The sequence below is a fragment of the Taudactylus pleione genome, unplaced genomic scaffold (genome assembly GCF_031769625.1).
Source record: "Taudactylus pleione unplaced genomic scaffold, aTauple2 ptg000694l, whole genome shotgun sequence".
Classification (NCBI taxonomy): domain Eukaryota; kingdom Metazoa; phylum Chordata; class Amphibia; order Anura; family Myobatrachidae; genus Taudactylus; species Taudactylus pleione.
In genome coordinates this window covers 151,558-170,869 of record NW_028285096.1, presented here as the reverse complement: position 1 = coordinate 170,869, position 19,312 = coordinate 151,558, and the positions used below count along the sequence as shown (strand labels likewise).

Here is a 19,312-nt window from a genome sequence, read left to right as displayed (position 1 = left end):
ACAGACCACTGCTCGTGTAGGCGCATCACAGACAGACAAACCACTGCACGTGTAGGCACATCACAGACAGACAAACCACTGCTCGTGTAGGCGCATCACAGACAGACAATCCACTGCTCGTGTAGGCGCATCACAGACAGACAAACCACTGCACGTGTAGGCGCATCACAGACAGACAATCCACTGCTCGTGTAGGCGCATCACAGACAGACAATCCACTGCTCGTGTAGGCGCATCACAGACAGACAAACCACTGCACGTGTAGGCGCATCACAGACAGACAAACCACTGCTCGTGTAGGCACATCACAGACAGACAAACCACTGCTCGTGTAGGCACATCACAGACAGACAAACCACTGCTCGTGTAGGCGCATCACAGACAGACAATCCACTGCTCGTGTAGGCGCATCACAGACAGACAAACCACTGCTCGTGTAGGCGCATCACAGACAGACAATCCACTGCTCGTGTAGGCGCATCACAGACAGACAAACCACTGCTCGTGTAGGCGCATCACAGACAGACAAACCACTGCACGTGTAGGCACATCACAGACAGACAGACCACTGCTCGTGTAGGCACATCGCAGACAGACAAACCACTGCTCGTGTAGGCACATCACAGACAGACAAACCACTGCTCGTGTAGGCACATCACAGACAGACAATCCACTGCTCGTGTAGGCACATCACAGACAGACAAACCACTGCTCGTGTAGGCACATCACAGACAGACAAACCACTGCACGTGTAGGCACATCACAGACAGACAAACCACTGCTCGTGTAGGCACATCACAGACAGACAAACCACTGCTCGTGTAGGCACATCACAGACAGACAAACCACTGCACGTGTAGGCGCATCACAGACAGACAAACCACTGCTCGTGTAGGCACATCACAGACAGACAATCCACTGCTCGTGTAGGCACATCACAGACAGACAAACCACTGCTCGTGTAGGCACATCACAGACAGACAATCCACTGCTCGTGTAGGCACATCACAGACAGACAAACCACTGCTCGTGTAGGCACATCACAGACAGACAAACCACTGCACGTGTAGGCACATCACAGACAGACAAACCACTGCTCGTGTAGGCACATCACAGACAGACAAACCACTGCTCGTGTAGGCACATCACAGACAGACAAACCACTGCACGTGTAGGCGCATCACAGACAGACAAACCACTGCTCGTGTAGGCACATCACAGACAGACAATCCACTGCTCGTGTAGGCACATCACAGACAGACAAACCACTGCACGTGTAGGCGCATCACAGACAGACAGACCACTGCTCGTGTAGGCACATCACAGACAGACAAACCACTGCTCGTGTAGGCGCATCACAGACAGACAAACCACTGCTCGTGTAGGCACATCACAGACAGACAAACCACTGCACGTGTAGGCGCATCACAGACAGACAAACCACTGCACGTGTAGGCACATCACAGACAGACAAACCACTGCACGTATAGGCGCATCACAGACAGACAAACCACTGCTCGTGTAGGCGCATCACAGACAGACAAACCACTGCTCGTGTAGGCGCATCACAGACAGACAAACCACTGCACGTGTAGGCGCATCACAGACAGACAAACCACTGCTCGTGTAGGCGCATCACAGACAGACAAACCACTGCTCGTGTAGGCACATCACAGACAGACAATCCACTGCACGATTACAATGTTCTAATGGCGCAATCTTTTGCCTGTCGTCTAGTGGATGTGTGACTTAAGGGGTAGATTTACTAAAGCTTCTAAAACAGACAAGTGGTGATATTGCCCATAGCAACCAATCAGATGCTGTGTATAATTTTATAGGATGCATTAGAGAAAAGATAGCTAGAATCTGATTGGTTGCTATGGGCAACATCACCACTTGTCTGTATTAGAAGCTTTAGTAAATCTACCCCTAAAGCTGGGCATACACGTCCAGATAAAATGCCTGCCAGCCGCAGATGTCCGCAGCATACACTGTGAGAATACTCACAGTGTATCAGCCCGACATCTGCGCTCCGCCTCCGGGGGAGGAGACATTTCTCTGTTCCTTCCCCCGACATCTGCGCTCCGCCCCCGGGGGAGGAGACATTTCTCTGTTCCTTCCCCCGACCTCCGCTCTCCGCCCTCGGGGGAGGAGACATTTCTCTGTTCCTTCCCCCGACATATGCGCTCCACCCCCGGGGGAGGAGACATTTCTCTGTTCCTTCCCCCGACATCTGCGCTCCACCCCCGGGGGAGGAGACATTTCTCTGTTCCTTCCCCCAACATCCGCGCTCCGCCCCCGGGTATGAGACATTTCTCTGTTCCTTCTCCCGACATCCGCGCTCAGCCCCCGGGGGAGGAGACATTTCTCTGTTCCTTCTCCCGACATCCGCGCTCCGCCCCCGGGGGAGGAGACATTTCTCTGTTCCTTCCCCCGACATCCGCTCTCCGCCCCCGGGGGAGGAGACATTTCTCTGTTCCTTCCCCCGACATCTGCGCTCCGCCCCCGGGGGAGGAGACATTTCTCTGTTCCTTCCCCCGACATCCGCTCTCCGCCCCCGGGGGAGGAGACATTTCTCTGTTCCTTCCCCCGACATCTGCGCTCCGCCCCCGGGGGAGGAGACATTTCTCTGTTCCTTCCATGGGAAGGAACACAGGAAATGTCTGTCTGTCGGCCGCGGCTGGGCATACACTGCCGACAGGTTACCCCATAAATATCGCATTGGACGGGCATGCTGGACAATCTGGCATGCCCGACCAAGCAGTATTTAACCCTCGGTCGCCCGCACACACGCTACAAATATCCTGGCGATCAACGGATATCGGGCGGATCGCCCCGATAATTGTAGCGTGTATGGCCAGCTTAAGTCTGTGAGCAGGATCCTCGTACCCTTTTTTCTGTCTGTTCTATTACCCAGTCAGTCTTGTTTTATTTCTGTTTTGATCCTAATTGCAAAGCACAATGGAATATGTGGCACTAAGGGAGAGATGTACTAAGCTCTGAAAAGTGATAAATTGGACAGTGATAAACTACCAACCACTCAGCTCCTGTCATGGTACAGGCTGTATTTGAAAAATTACAGCTAGGAGCTGATTGGTTGGTAGTTTATCACTCTCCAATTTATCCATTTTCAGAGCTTAGTACATCTGGCCCTAAATGAGTAACTTATAATAAGTAATATTTAATAAGAGGCAACACTAAAATAATGGATTTAAGGACATTTTTCCTTAAGTACCGTTTTCTAGTATTCATTAACACACGTAACACAGGAGATATAACTGATATCTCCTGGGTAAGTTCGTCTGCGTTAAGCCCCCCATACTTTAGTATAGAATTTTATATTCAGTTACGGCAGCTGTAATCAGTGCTGTGCTGCGTATTCTCTGCTTCTGTGAAGGTAACAGCGCATGTGCAGCACTGATTACAGCTGCGGTAAGGTAGGGGACTGATTACAGCTGGGGTAAGGTAGGGCACTGATTACAGCTGGGGTAAGGTAGGGCACTGATTACAGCTGCGGTAAGGTAGGGCACTGATTACAGCTGCGGTAAGGTAGGGCACTGATTACAGCTGGGGTAAGGTAGGGCACTGATTACAGCTGGGGTAAGGTAGGGCACTGATTACAGCTGGGGTAAGGTAGGGCACTGATTACAGCTGGGGTAAGGTAGGGCACTGATTACAGCTGCGGTAAGGTAGAGCACTGATTACAGCTGCGGTAAGGTAGAGCGCTGATTACAGCTGCGGTAAGGTGGAGCGCTGATTACAGGTGCGGTAAGGTGGAGCGCTGATTACAGCTGGGGTAAGGTAGAGCGCTGATTACAGCTGCGGTAAGGTGGAGCGCTGATTACAGCTGCGGTAAGGTGGAGCGCTGATTACAGCTGGGGTAAGGTGGAGCGCTGATTACAGCTGGGGTAAGGTGGAGCGCTGATTACAGCTGGGGTAAGGTGGAGCGCTGATTACAGCTGGGGTAAGGTGGAGCGCTGATTACAGCTGGGGTAAGGTGGAGCGCTGATTACAGCTGCGGTAAGGTGGAGCGCTGGTTACAGCTGCGGTAAGGTGGAGCGCTGGTTACAGCTGCGGTAAGGTGGAGCTCTGGTTACAGCTGCGGTAAGGTGGAGCGCTGGTTACAGCTGCGGTAAGGTGGAGCGCTGGTTACAGCTGCGGTAAGGTGGAGCGCTGGTTACAGCTGCGGTAAGGTGGAGCGCTGGTTACAGCTGCGGTAAGGTGGAGCGCTGGTTACAGCTGCGGTAAGGTGGAGCGCTGGTTACAGCTGCGGTAAGGTGGAGCGCTGATTACAGCTGCGGTAAAGTGGAGCGCTGGTTACAGCTGCGGTAAGGTGGAGCGCTGATTACAGCTGCGGTAAGGTGGAGCGCTGATTACAGCTGCGGTAAGGTGGAGCACTGATTACAGCTGCGGTAAGGTGGAGCACTGATTACAGCTGCGGTAAGGTAGAGCATTGATTACAGCTGCGGTAAGGTAGAGCGCTGATTACAGCTGCGGTAAGGTAGAGCGCTGATTACAGCTGCGGTAAGGTAGAGCGCTGATTACAGCTGCGGTAAGGTAGAGCACTGATTACAGCTGGGGTAAGGTGGAGCACTGATTACAGCTGGGGTAAGGTGGAGCACTGATTACAGCTGCGGTAAGGTAGAGCATTGATTACAGCTGCGGTAAGGTAGAGCGCTGATTACAGCTGTGGTAAGGTAGAGCACTGATTACAGCTGCGGTAAGGTAGAGCACTGATTACAGCTGCGGTAAGGTAGAGCACTGATTACAGCTGGGGTAAGGTGGAGCACTGATTACAGCTGGGGTAAGGTGGAGCACTGATTACAGCTGCGGTAAGGTGGAGCACTGATTACAGCTGCGGTAAGGTAGAGCACTGATTACAGCTGCGGTAAGGTAGAGCACTGATTACAGCTGCGGTAAGGTAGAGCACTGATTACAGCTGCGGTAAGGTAGAGCACCGATTACAGCTGGGGTAAGGTAGAGCACTGATTACAGCTGCGGTAAGGTAGAGCACTGATTACAGCTGGGGTAAGGTAGAGCACTGATTACAGCTGGGGTATGGTGGAGCACTGATTACAGCTGGGGTAAGGTAGAGCACCGATTACAGCTGGGGTAAGGTAGAGCACTGATTACAGCTGCGGTAAGGTAGGGCACTGATTACAGCTGCGGTAAGGTAGGTATAGGAAGGGAAAAGGATCTATATGCCAAAGAGCTGTCATCGCAAAAATGACAGCTTTTCGGAATAGATACTGATGGAGAGGAAGAATGATGGATTCCTTCGGTAATTAGGTAGAACTCCATGCCAGCTCCAACCCTAATTACCTCCAAGGATAGTTAAGTATTAATGAATAGACCCCCAATGCCGCACATCCACCTGCCGACTGTGAAACGAGAGCACGATTAGGACATTGTAATCGTCAGTCATTTAGTCGTTTAGTGTAGACACATCAATCATCCCCGTACATGCTCAACCTGACGTTATCGTCCGGTTGACCAGTATGTTCAGGCGATCGCATCGCTGGTCGTCTTTTACTTTAAACTGCCCGATTTGCGGACGATTAACAAGCGATTTAACGATAACAATGTCGTTATTGTTCATTCGGCCTGTTTAATCGTGTAGTGGATATGTACCTTTACTCTCCCCAGCTCACACTGAGACAGAGCCACAATAATGCTGATGTTATCTGTCGTATAAATGGTAGAAAGGACTAGCTTACGGAAACACTATGACCTGACTGGTCTTACTCTACTTAGTGTGGAGGGCATCTTACTCTTCTGCGTGTGGAGGAGGATCTTACTCTTCTTAGTGTGGAGGAGGATCTTACTCTTCTTAGCGTGGAGGGGGACCTTACTCTTCTTAGCGTGGAGGGGGACCTTACTCTTCTTAGTGTGGAGGGGGACCTTACTCTTCTTAGCGTGGAGGGGACCTTACTCTTCTTAGCGTGGAGGGGGACCTTACTCTTCTTAGCGTGGAGGGGACCTTACTCTTCTTAGCGTGGAGGGGGACCTTACTCTTCTTAGCGTGGAGGGGGACCTTACTCTTCTTAGCGTGGAGGGGGACCTTACTCTTCTTAGTGTGGAGGGGGACCTTACTCTTCTTAGTGTGGAGGGGGATCTTACTCTTCTTAGTGTGGAGGAGGATCTTACTCTTGTTAGTGTGGAGGAGGATCTTACTCTTCTTAGTGTGGAGGAGGATCTTACTCCTCTTAGTGTGGAGGAGGATCTTACTCTTCTTAGTGTGGAGGAGGACCTTACTCTTCTTAGTGTGGAGGAGGACCTTACTCTTATTAGTGTGGAGGGGGACCTTACTCTTCTTAGTGTGGAGGGGGACCTTACTCTTCTTAGTGTGGAGGGGGACTTTACTCTTCTTAGTGTGGAGGGGGACCTTACTCTTCTTAGTGTGGAGGGGGACCTTACTCATCTTAGTGTGGAGGGGGACCTTACTCTTGTTAGTGTGGAGGAGGATCTTACTCTTGTTAGTGTGGAGGAGGATCTTACTCTTGTTAGTGTGGAGGGGGACCTTACTCATCTTAGTGTGGAGGAGGATCTTACTCTTCTTAGTGTGGAGGGGGACCTTACTCTTGTTAGTGTGGAGGAGGAGCTTACTCTTCTTAGTGTGGAGGAGGACCTTACTCTTCTTAGTGTGGAGGACCTTACTCTTCTTAGTGTGGAGGGGGACCTTACTCATCTTAGTGTGGAGGAGGACCTTACTCTTCTTAGTGTGGCGGGGGACCTTACTCTTGTTAGTGTGGAGGGGGACCTTACTCTTGTTAGTGTGGAGGAGGACCTTACTCTTCTTAGTGTGGAGGAGGACCTTACTCTTCTTAGTGTGGAGGGGGACCTTACTCTTCTTAGTGTGGAGGAGGACCTTACTCTTCTTAGTGTGGAGGGGGACCTTACTCGTCTTAGTGTGGAGGGGGACCTTACTCGTCTTAGTGTGGAGGGGGACCTTACTCTTCTTAGGGCCGTATTCAAAAAAAGTTGGAATCTGCGAAAAGTATTGTGAATGACGTAATTTCGCTCGGTAGAAACTTTTTGCCGTATTCAATTCCAAACAGTTTTCGCGTATGCGAAAACACAACGCAATGTAACAGGAGAAAAAGATTTGCCTATGAATAGGTGGGGAAACCACTCAGAACCCTTGGGACCGCCCCCCAAATGATAACTGCATCAAAAAAAAGAAGAATTTGAGGAACACCCCCCCAAAAAACCACTTTGAAAATGGGGGCAAAAAAGTGCAATGTGGGGGTACAAACTTAAAAACTAGCGAAATAGACTTTTGGGTGGTCTGCAAGTATGGGTGAGTTGTTTTTTTGATTGCAGGTACTTGCTGAATGTGCATTTTTTTACGTGTTTTAAAACAACAATTTAGTGACTTTTAACTATGTTTGCACCCATTTTCAAGCACCCGAAATTTGACAGCACTTAAGTACCCCAAATAGCTTCAGAAGGGCTAATCGGGGACATCAATATTGATCCCCAATGTTAGTGCATCTTTTGGGGGACGTCAGGCTGATTTCCCCATTTTTGATAGCACTTTCCGCCTGTTTAAGTTTCGCCGGGTTGCGTTTTCGCGTCCTTCGGAATTGAATAGAGCGAATCGCGGGGACGCACATGATATATTTCCGCGGCTAAAACACACGATGTAGGCGAAAAGTCCGGCAGGTGAAAAAGTATCGCGGGTGCGAAACTAATTGAATACGGGCCTTAGTGTGAGGAAAACCTTACATTCTCTAGAGGCTGCTCCTTACCCTTTTACATTAAAATTGCTCCCAACTCCTAAATCACACAATACCCCCTTTATTAGTATTGTACAGATAGTGAGGTTCCAACCATTTCTCCAGCACCTTGCAGTCACTTACATTGCAGATTTTTCCTTACATCCCATAGAGATGCACAGGAAAATCTGTAATACTGGACTAACGTAATTAGAGGTCATGTGTGCAGCCGCACATCACGTCCGCACATCACCACGTCCGCACATCACGCCCGCACATCACGTCCGCACATCACCACGTCCGCACATCACCACGTCCGCACATCACGACGTCCGCACATCACCACGTCCGCACATCACCACGTCCGCACATCACCACGTCCGCACATCACGGCTAGTTGACTAACCCCCCCAAGAAGTTTTTGAGTGTGAGTTTTTTGTAGCTTTAATTATTCTGTCACAAGTTGTTGCATTTATTACACATCTGTCATTTAATGCGATTTTCCTATGTCTAGGTGATTCGCTAGGAACACAAAAGAACCAGGCGTTTACCACCAAAGACAGGAACAACGACAAGTCTGCAAAACACGAGCAAAGTTGTGCGCAATATTTCAAAGGAGGCTGGTGGTTTGAATCCTGTCATTTCTCCCACCTGAATGGGGAGTACTTGAAGGGAGAACACAAAATCAAGGGTATAGGGATCATCTGGTTTACTTTCAGAGGCAACTTTTATTCTCTCAAGTCATCGGAAATTAAGTTTCGTCCACAATAATAAATGAAATGATGAAAAGCCGATTCAGATGTCTGGTCTAAATATGATGTTTGTGTTGAGATAAGTGAAATATTAAATTAAGTAAATGTCAGGTGACCAAACAGGATTGGATGGAAAATCATCTGACATCTATGAATTCAGAGCTGGATCCACCATTCGGCACCTAGACCCACCGCTAGGGCCCTATGGGTACCGAGGGTGCGAGATTACCCAAACATGTATGTGATTGGTCTTACCTGAGGTGCCAGGATAGAACCTGATTGGACAAGTGGAGGGATGACCATACTAGGATGCTGTCTAAGGCCCCCTGTAGTGTTGTGTACACAGAAAGGGAACAGTGCTGCTAATTACTGCATCAGAAGAATATAATACAATGCTGATCGATTATAAGACTAACGTGTCTCATATAATAAGGTGATAACAATATAAAATCAATCAAAAAACCATTTGCACTAACCAGGCTTTTATCGTGGTTGGCGGATGGGTGAAGCCGGGCATACACTGAGATTTCTCACAGTGTATTAGCCCGACATCTGCACCCGCCCTGGGGGAGGAGACATATTCCTGCCCCTTCCATGGGAAGGAACACAGGAAATGTCTGTCTGTCGGCCGCGGCTGGGCATACACTGCCCGATGCGGCCGACATTGTACTCATAAATATCGCATCAGACGGGCATGCTGGACAATCTGGTATGCCCAACTGAGTGATATTTAACCCTTGGTCGGGCGCCAACACTGAAGGGGCACCTCCTCCATTGTCCACAACATATTCACCCCACTTAGGGCTGTAACTATGTACCGGAGTGTACCGTCATGGCCGCCTAATACATGGCACCTGAGAAGCCACCATACACTAGGGGAGAGAGATGTCAGACCATCAGCTGCCGCCTCTGTCTATCTATAGCCTGTCCCTACTCATTGGTGTTGCTGCTCCTCAGATTATGTCAGTGTTACACGTCCGGCATTACAATGTCAACGGCTGTGACGGGGGCGCCAAATTATAACTTGCCTCCGGGCATCTGGGATGAATTTACGCCACTGACTGAGATCAGGATCCTCAGAGGATAATGATTGGCTCCTAATTCCTCAACAACGTAAAATACGCTAAATGTAATCAGAGGTCCAGGACAGCTATGTACAAGAACCTACAAATCTGCGCAATTCACAACACATGCATAGGAGACAATCACATCGTTCAGTGTAATATAGAATATAAATACATTATTAATAGTGTACAAATCTACTGGTCCTGGCCACATGATGTGAGCACAGATCCGCCAGCATTGACCCGTGCCAATCACATGATGCAAACATTGGAGCATGTGATCTCTAAGCTCCAATGGGGGATGTGTGAAACTCCAGCACAAATTAATAGTATATTATTCTAAATATCCTCAGACTCTTAGGGGTAAATTTACTAAAGTGAGAGTTATTAGAAGTGAGTTTTAGAAGAGACGTTGCCCATAGCAACCAATCCGATTCTAGCTATTATCTTCTAGAAGGTGCTAGTTACATGTTAAGTAGAATCTGATTGGTTGCTATGGGCAACATCTCCACTTCTAAAAACTCTCACTTTAGTAAATTTACCCCTTAAGGTGCCTACACACTTGGCGATGTGCTCACGATCCGACATTGTGTCTGATTTCCCCTGAATTCTCCCCAGCAGCTCCCCAGCAGTCGTGGGCACGATTTGGTGTAAAAACTGTCTAATGTGACAAACGATCTATCGTGCCTCCTAACTATTCCAGTGCATCGAGCCTCCTAACTATTCCAGTGCATCGTGCCTCCTAACTATTCCAGTGCATCATGCCTCCTAACTATTCCAGTGCATCGCGCCTCCCAACTATTCCAGTGCATCGTGCCTCCCAACTATTCCAGTGCATCGCGCCTCCCAACTATTCCAGTGCATCGTGCCTCCCAACTATTCCAGTGCATCGTGCCTCCCAACTATTCCACTGCTTCGTGCCTCCTAACTGTTCCAGTGCATCGTGCCTCCTAACTATTCCAGTGCATCGTGCCTCCTAACTATCCAGTGCATCGTGCCTCCTAACTATTCCAGTGCATCGTGCCTCCCAACTATTCCAGTGCATCGTGCCTCCCAACTATTCCACTGCTTCGTGCCTCCTAACTGTTCCAGTGCATCGTGCCTCCTAACTATTCCAGTGCATCGTGCCTCCTAACTATTCCAGTGCATCGTGCCTCCTAACTATCCAGTGCATCGTGCCTCCTAACTATTCAGTGCATCGTGCCTCCCAACTATTCCAGTGCATCGTGCCTCCTAACTATTCCAGTGCATCGTGCCTCCTAACTCTTCCAGTGCATCGTGCCTCCCAACTACTCCAGTGCATCGTGCCTCCTAACTATTCCAGTGCATCGTGCCTCCTAACTATTCCAGTGCATCGTGCCTCCTAACTATTCCAGTACATCGTGACTCCTAACTAGCCAGTGCATCGTGCCTCTTAACTCTTCCAGTGCATCGTGCCTCCTAACTATTCCAGTGCATCGTGCCTCCTAACTAGCCAGTGCATCGCGCCTCCTAACTATTCCAGTGCATCGTGACTGAGATTGTCAGATCTGCCCTACAGCAAGGCAGATCTGAAGATGCGATGTACGACCTGTGGGGACGCTCACTGGCATTGTGATCGTGAGTGGACACTCACGATTTGTGCATATTTTACACGATTTGTCATCACGATGCGTCGGAATCGGGAAAATCGTGTAAAATATCGCTAAGTGTGAAGGCACCTTAAGACCAAATTCAGCCACATCCAATCATTTTAATGTTATCCATAAAAGAATCAATAATCAACATTAAACTACTTTTTTATGAATATCCATTTACCCAAAAAGAAGGCGTACAAGCGTAACGATAATATAAAGTAAGGATGTATATGTATCGCCTGTGTGAGGAGCCGTGTCCTGGAGATGAGACCTAAGTGAACGAGAAGGAAATATTACAGGTACATCCCAGGATCTTCCCTATAACGCCATGTGGGCCCGGCACAAACGCCTTTTGTTCTTTTGCCTCCCACCCTCAGAGTAAATTATTTTCCACAAAAACAGTAACCCTTAGTTACGTTTCTTCCACAGGCAGTGGTGTCCACAGCTGTCCATTGCTCTACTTAAATGGCCTCCATAAACTAGCGACAGATTGTCACGTACCTGCGATTCTGAGAATTTCCCCGACCCAGCAACCCGGCATCTCATCGCACAATCCATCGTTGGGTGTATGTGCCCCACATGATCGCATAATCCATCGTTGGGTGTATGTGGCCCACATGATCACACAATCCCTCGTTGGGTGTATGTGCCCCACATGATCGTACAATCCGTCGTTGGGTGTATGTGCCCCACATGATCGCACAATCCATCGTTGGGTGTATGTGCCCCACATGATCGCACAATCCGTCGTTGGGTGTATGTGCCCCACATGATCGCACAATCCATCGTTGGGTGTATGTGCCCCACATGATCGCACAATCCGTCGTTGGGTGTATGTGCCCCACATGATCGCACAATCCATCGTTGGGTGTATGTTCCCCACATGATCGCACAATCCGTCGTTGGGTGTATGTGCCCCACATGATCGCACAATCCATCGTTGGGTGTATGTGCCCCACATGATCGCACAATCCGTTGTTGGGTGTATGTGCCCCACATGATCGCACAATCCGTCGTTGGGTGTATGTGCCCCACATGATCGCACAATCCATCGTTGGGTGTATGTGCCCTACATGATCGCACAATCCATCGTTGGGTGTATGTGCCCCACATGATCGCACAATCCGTCGTTGGGTGTATGTGCCCCACATGATCGCACAATCCATCGTTGGGTGTATGTTCCCCACATGATCGCACAATCCGTCGTTGGGTGTATGTGCCCCACATGATCGCACAATCCATCGTTGGGTGTATGTGCCCCACATGATCGCACAATCCGTCGTTGGGTGTATGTGCCCCACATGATCGCACAATCCGTCGTTGGGTGTATGTGCCCCACATGATCGCACAATCCATCGTTGGGTGTATGTGCCCCACATGATCGCACAATCCATCGTTGGGTGTATGTGCCCCACATGATCGCACAATCCGTCGTTGGGTGTATGTGCCCCACATGATCGCACAATCCATCGTTGGGTGTATGTTCCCCACATGATCGCACAATCCATCGTTGGGTGTATGTGCCCCACATGATCGCACAATCCGTCGTTGGGTGTATGTGCCCCACATGATCGCACAATCCGTCGTTGGGTGCATGTGCCCCACATGATCGCACAATCCATCGTTGGGTGTATGTGCCCCACATGATCGCACAATCCATCGTTGGGTGTATGTGCCCCACATGATCGCACAATCCGTCGTTGGGTGTATGTGCCCCACATGATCGCACAATCCATCGTTGGGTGTATGTTCCCCACATGATCGCACAATCCATCGTTGGGTGTATGTGCCCCACATGATCGCACAATCCATCGTTGGGTGTATGTTCCCCACATGATCGCACAATCCATCGTTGGGTGTATGTGCCCCACATGATCGCACAATCCATCGTTGGGTGTATGTTCCCCACATGATCGCACAATCCATCGTTGGGTGTATGTTCCCCACATGATCGCACAATCCATCGTTGGGTGTATGTTCCCCACATGATCGCACAATCCATCGTTGGGTGTATGTGCCCCACATGATCGCACATATAGTATTTTTCTTCTAATTCCCGGGATCCACATCCTGCTCCCTTCTGTAACGTGTGATGATATACTAGTCTATTATAAATGATATGTGCTTTTATAATATAGCTCATTATAATAGAAGACGGGGATGTCTGCAGTGGTCAGTAGCAGGTACAGAATTGCTTTGTAGATAAATTAGCTCATCTGTGGGGGTGGGGGATGTCACATTTTGTGAAATAGTAGGTGGGGGAAATTACAAAAGCTAAATAACTTTTAAACATTAGTAAAGATTGTTACTTTTAAATACGGCAAAATATAAATAGTTGGTCAGGTAACATCTGTTTTATTCCGAATGAGGTAAATTAGGGTCAGTGCAGGCACTATGGGGGTGCAGGCACTATGGGGGTGCACGCAGTGTGACATTACCCTGCAGTACTCAGCTCCTATCACACAGTGCAGACACTATGGGGGTGCAGGCACTATGGGGGTGCAGGCAGTGTGACATTACCCAGCAGTACTCAGCTCCTATCACACAGTGCAGACACTATGGGGGTGCAGGCACTATGGGGGTGCAGACAGTGTGAGATTACCCTGCAGTACTCAGCTCCTATCACACAGTGCAGGCACTATGGGGGTGCAGGCAGTGTGACATTACCCTGCAGTACTCAGCTCCTATCACACAGTACAGACACTATGGGGGTACAGGCTGCAGGCAGTGTGACATTACCCTGCAGTACTCAGCTCCTGTCACACAGTGCAGGCACTATGGGGGTGCAGGCAATGTGACATTACCCCGTAGTACTCAACTCCTATCACACAGTACAGGCACTATGGGGGTGCAGGCAGTGTGACATTACCCTGCAGTACTCAGCTCCTGTCACACAGTGCAGGCACTATGGGGGTGCAGGCAGTGTGACATTACCCTGCAGTACTCAGCTCCTGTCACACAGTACAGACACTATGGGGGTGCAGGCAGTGTGACATTACCCTGCAGTACTCTGCTCCTGTCACACAGTGCAGGCACTATGGGGGTGCAGGCAGTGTGACATTACCCTGCAGTACTCAGCTCCTGTCACACAGTGCAGGCACTATGGGGGTGCAGGCAGTGTGACATTACCCTGCAGTACTCAGCTCCTATCACACAGTGCAGGCACTATGGGGGTGCAGGCAATGTGACATTACCCTGCAGTACTCAGCTCCTGTCACACAGTGCAGGCACTATGGGGGTGCAGGCAGTGTGACATTACCCTGCAGTACTCAGCTCCTGTCACACAGTGCAGGCACTATGGGGGTGCAGGCAGTGTGAAATTACCCTGCAGTACTCAGCTCCTGTCACACAGTACAGGCACTATGGGGGTGCAGGCAGTGTGACATTACCCTGCAGTACTCAGCTCCTGTCACACAGTGCAGGCACTATGGGGGTGCAGGCAGTGTGAAATTACCCTGCAGTACTCAGCTCCTGTCACACAGTGCAGGCACTATGGGGGTGCAGGCAGTGTGACATTACCCTGCAGTACTCAGCTCCTGTCACACAGTGCAGGCACTATGGGGGTGCAGGCAGTGTGACATTACCCTGCAGTACTCAGCTCCTGTCACACAGTGCAGGCACTATGGGGGTGCAGGCAGTGTGACATTACCCAGCAGTACTCAGCTCCTGTCACACAGTGCAGGCACTATGGTGGTGCAGGCTGCAGGCAGTGTGACATTACCCTGCAGTACTCAGCTCCTGTCACACAGTGCAGGCACTATGGGGGTGCAGGCAGTGTGACATTACCCTGCAGTACTCAGCTCCTATCACACAGCGCAGGCACTATGGGGGTGCAGGCAGTGTGACATTACCCTGCAGTACTCAGCTCCTGTCACACAGCGCAGGCACTATGGGGGTGCAGGCAGTGTGACATTACCCTGCAGTACTCAGCTCCTGTCACACAGTGCAGACACTATGGGGGTGCAGGCAGTGTGACATTACCCTGCAGTACTCAGCTCCTGTCACACAGTGCAGGCACTATGGGGGTGCAGGCTGCAGGCAGTGTGACATTGGGGACAGGTATCTGTAGGTGTAAATAATGGAAGACAGGTATGTGGAGGTGTAAATGATGGGGGACAGGTATGTGGAGGTGTAAATGATGGGGGACAGGCATGTGGAGGTGTAAATGATGTGGGACAGGTATGTGGAGGTGTAAATGATGTGGGACAGGTATGTGGATGTGTAAATGATGTTGGACAGGTATGTGGAGGTGTAAATGATGGGGGACAGGTATCTGGAGGTGTAAGTGATGTTGGACAGGAATGTGGAGGTGTAAATGATGGGGGACAGGTATGTGGAGGTGTAAATTATGTGGGACAGGTATCTGGAGGTGTAAATTGTGGAAGACAGGTTTGTGGAGGTGTAAATGATGAGGGACAGGTATGTGGGGGTGTAAATGATGGGGGACAGGTATGTGGAGGTGTAAGTGATGGGGGACAGGTATGTGGAGGTGTAAATGATGGGGGACAGGTATGTGGAGGTGTAAATGATGTGGGACAGGTATCTGGAGGTGTAAGTGATGTGGGACAGGTATGTGGAGGTGTAAATGATGGGGGACAGGTGTTTGGAGGTGTAAATGATGTGGGACAGGTATCTGGAGGTGTAAATTATGGAAGACAGGTTTGTGGAGGTGTATATGATGAGGGACAGGTATGTGGGGGTGTAAATGATGAGGGACAGGTATCTGGAGGTGTAAGTGATGTGGGACAGGTATGTGGAGGTGTAAATGATGGGGGACAGGTATGTGGATGTGTAAATGATGTGGGACAGGTATCTGGAGGTGTAAGTGATGTGGGACAGGTATGTGGAGGTGTAAATGATGGGGGACAGGTGTTTGGAGGTGTAAATGATGTGGGACAGGTATCTGGAGGTGTAAATGATGTGGGACAGGTATGTGGAGGTGTACATGATGGGGGACAGGCATGTGGAGGTGTACATGATGGGGGACAGGCATGTGGAGGTGTAAATGATGGGGGACAGGCATGTGGAGGTGTAAATGATGGGGGACAGGCATGTGGAGGTGTAAATGATGGGGGACAGGTATGTGGAGGTGTAAATGATGGAAGACAAGTTTGTGGAGGTGTAAATGATGGGGGACTGGCATGTGGAGGTGTAAATGATGTGGGACAGGTATGTGGAGGTGTAAATGATGGGGGACAGGCATGTGGAGGTGTAAATGATGGGGGACAGACATGTGGAGGTGTAAATGATGGGGGACAGGCATGTGGAGGTGTAAATGATGTGGGACAGGCATGTGGAGGTGTAAATGATGGGGGACAGGCATGTGGAGATGTAAATGAAGTAGGACAGGTATGTGGAGGTGTAAATGATGGGGGACAGGTATGTGGAGGTGTAAATGATGGGGGACAGACATGTAGAGGTGTAAATGATGGGGGACAGTCATGTGGAGGTGTAAATGATGGGGGACAGGCATGTGGAGGTGTAAATGATGGGGAACAGGCATGTGGAGGTGTAAATGATGTTGGACAGGTATGTGGAGGTGTAAATTATGGGGGACAGGTATGTGGAGGTGTAATGATGTGGAACAGGTATGTAGAGGTGTAAATGATGTGGGACAGGTATATGGAGGTGTAAATGATGGGGAACAGGTATGTAGAGGTGTAAAGAGAGGTCAAGGGGCCACAGCTAAGTTGCAGGTGTAATCAGAAAAAATAGGTAGGAACAAGAACATTTACAGAGGAGAAGATCCTAACAGAACTCTCAAAACTGAAAGTGGATAAATCAATGGGGCTTGATGGGATACATCCAAAGATACTAAAAGAGCTTAAAGGGGTGCTGGTAACACCATTAACAGAATTATTCAACCAGTCACTAGCTACTGGAGTAATTCCACAGGACTGGAAAAGAGCAAATGTTGTCCCACTGCACAAAAGTGGAAGCAAGGAAGAGGCAAGCAACTACCGACCAGTGAGCCTTACATCAGTAGTTGGGAAAAATGATGGAAACACTCTTAAAAGAAAGAGTCGTAGATGATCTCAAATCCAGCAATTTGCAGGACCCCAAACAGCATGGATTTACTGGTGACAAAGGAAATAGATAAAGGGGGGGTCATATATATAGCTTTTCTAGACTTTAGTAAGGCTTTTATCACTGTTCCACATCGCAGACTGATAAATAAATTGGAAATCATGGGATTGGGGCCCTCATTCAGAGCAGTACGCTCTGAGCAGAGCGCACGCTCTGAATGAGGGCCGTCCTCCATAACTATGGAGCGTCCTCCTGGACGCTCGTATAGCTGTGGGTCACCACCCACAGCCTATACGAGCGTGCAGTTTGATGGCCGCGATGGTCTTGACCATCGCGACCATCGAAACTGCGAGCCGGAGCCTGCGGTTGAGGTTTTCAACCGCAAGGCCCGGAGTGATTTTGGCTCTATCAGAGCCAAAATCACTCCCACTGACATCACTAGTGATGTCAGTGGGCCGGCTTCTGATGGTAGGCGTTCCCTTACGAACGCCCCCGTCAGGGAGGCACGCCCCCGGCACGCCCACCAAAGGGGGTGTGCTGTCAATCAACATCGACAGCACGCCCCCTTTGATCAAACACAACGAGCGAAGGAAAGTCCTTCGCTCGTCGCGTCTGGCGCATGCGCACGACGGAGCTCCCTCCGTCGTGCGCATGCTCAGTGCAGAACATCGACCCACTTGCGAGCGGACAGCCGCTCGCGAGTGGGTCTGAATCAGGCCCAGGATACAAAGATAGTTGAATGGATAAGATCATGGCTGCAGGATAGGAAACAGAGAGTTGTAGTAAACGGAGTGCAGTCTCAAGAGGGAAATGTTACCAGTGGAAAACCTCAGGGATCTGTACTTGGACCAGTGCTTTTTAATATCTTTATTTGTGACATTGCAAATGGTATTGAAGGGAAACTATGCATTTTTGCAGTATGCAACAGGGTAGACACACAAGGAGGGGTAAAACAAATGATTAATGATCTAGGTAGACTAGAGGGATGGGCAAGAATGTGGCAACTGCAGTTTAATGCCAAAAAAAGCAAGATCATGCACTTGGGTCTCAAAAATCCAAAGGCTAAATATAGTATTAATGGCACTATACTGGTAACTACTGAGGAGGAAAGGGATCTAGGAGTCACTATTTCAGGTGACATAAAGGCTAAATATAGTATTAATGGCACTATACTGGAAACTACTGAGGAGGAAAGGGATCTAGGAGTCACTATTTCAGGTGACATAAAGGGCTAAATATAGAATTAATGGCACTATACTGGAAACTACAGAGGAGGAAAGGGATCTAGGATTCACTATTTCAGGTGACATAAAGGGCTAAATATAGTATTAATGGCACTATACTGGAAAGTACTGAAGAGGAAAGGGACCTAGGATTCACTATTTCAGGTGACATAAAGGCTAAATATAGTATTAATGGCTCTATACTGGAAAGTACTGAAGAGGAAAGGGACCTAGGAGTCACTATTTCAGGTGACAAAGGCTAAATATAATATTAATGGCACTATACTGGTAACTACTGAGGAGGAAAGGGATCTAGGAGTCACTATCTCAGGTGACTTATAGGCTAAATATAGTATTAATGACACTATACTGGAAACTACTGAGGAGGAAAGGGACCTAGGAGTCACTATCTCAGGTGACCTAAAGGCTAAATATAGTATTAATGGCACTATACTGGAAACTACTGAGGAGGAAAGGGATCTAGGAGTCACTATTTCAGGTGACATAAAGGCTAAATATAGTATTAATGGCACTATACTGGTAACTACTAAGGAGGAAAGGGATCTAGGAGTCACTATTTCAGGTGACATAAAGGCTAAATATAGTATTAATGGCACTATACTGGAAAGTACTGAGGAGGAAAGGGATCTAGGAGTCACTATTTCAGGTGACATAAAGGGCTAAATATAGTATTAATGGCACTATACTGGAAAGTACTGAAGAGGAAAGGGACCTAGGAGTCACTATCTCAGGTGACAAAGGCTAAATATAATATTAATGGCACTATACTGGTAACTACTGAGGAGGAAAGGGATCTAGAAGTCACTATCTCAGGTGACTTATAGGCTAAATATAGTATTAATGGCACTATACTGGAAAGTACTAAAGAGGAAAGGGATCTAGGAGTCACTA

At 49.0% G+C, this 19,312-nt stretch overlaps 1 protein-coding gene across 1 annotated transcript in view; it reads left to right on the top strand.

The window, feature by feature from the left end:
- The window catches only part of LOC148477745 (ficolin-1-A-like), a 120,656-nt gene extending 112,167 nt beyond the window's left edge, over positions 1-8,489 (top strand). Inside the window, exon 10 of the mRNA XM_088456260.1 lies at positions 8,233-8,489. Coding sequence (XP_088312386.1) covers positions 8,233-8,489 — 257 coding nt within the window. The remainder of the gene's footprint in view (positions 1-8,232) is intronic.
- Positions 8,490-19,312: the final 10,823 nt, after the last annotated feature.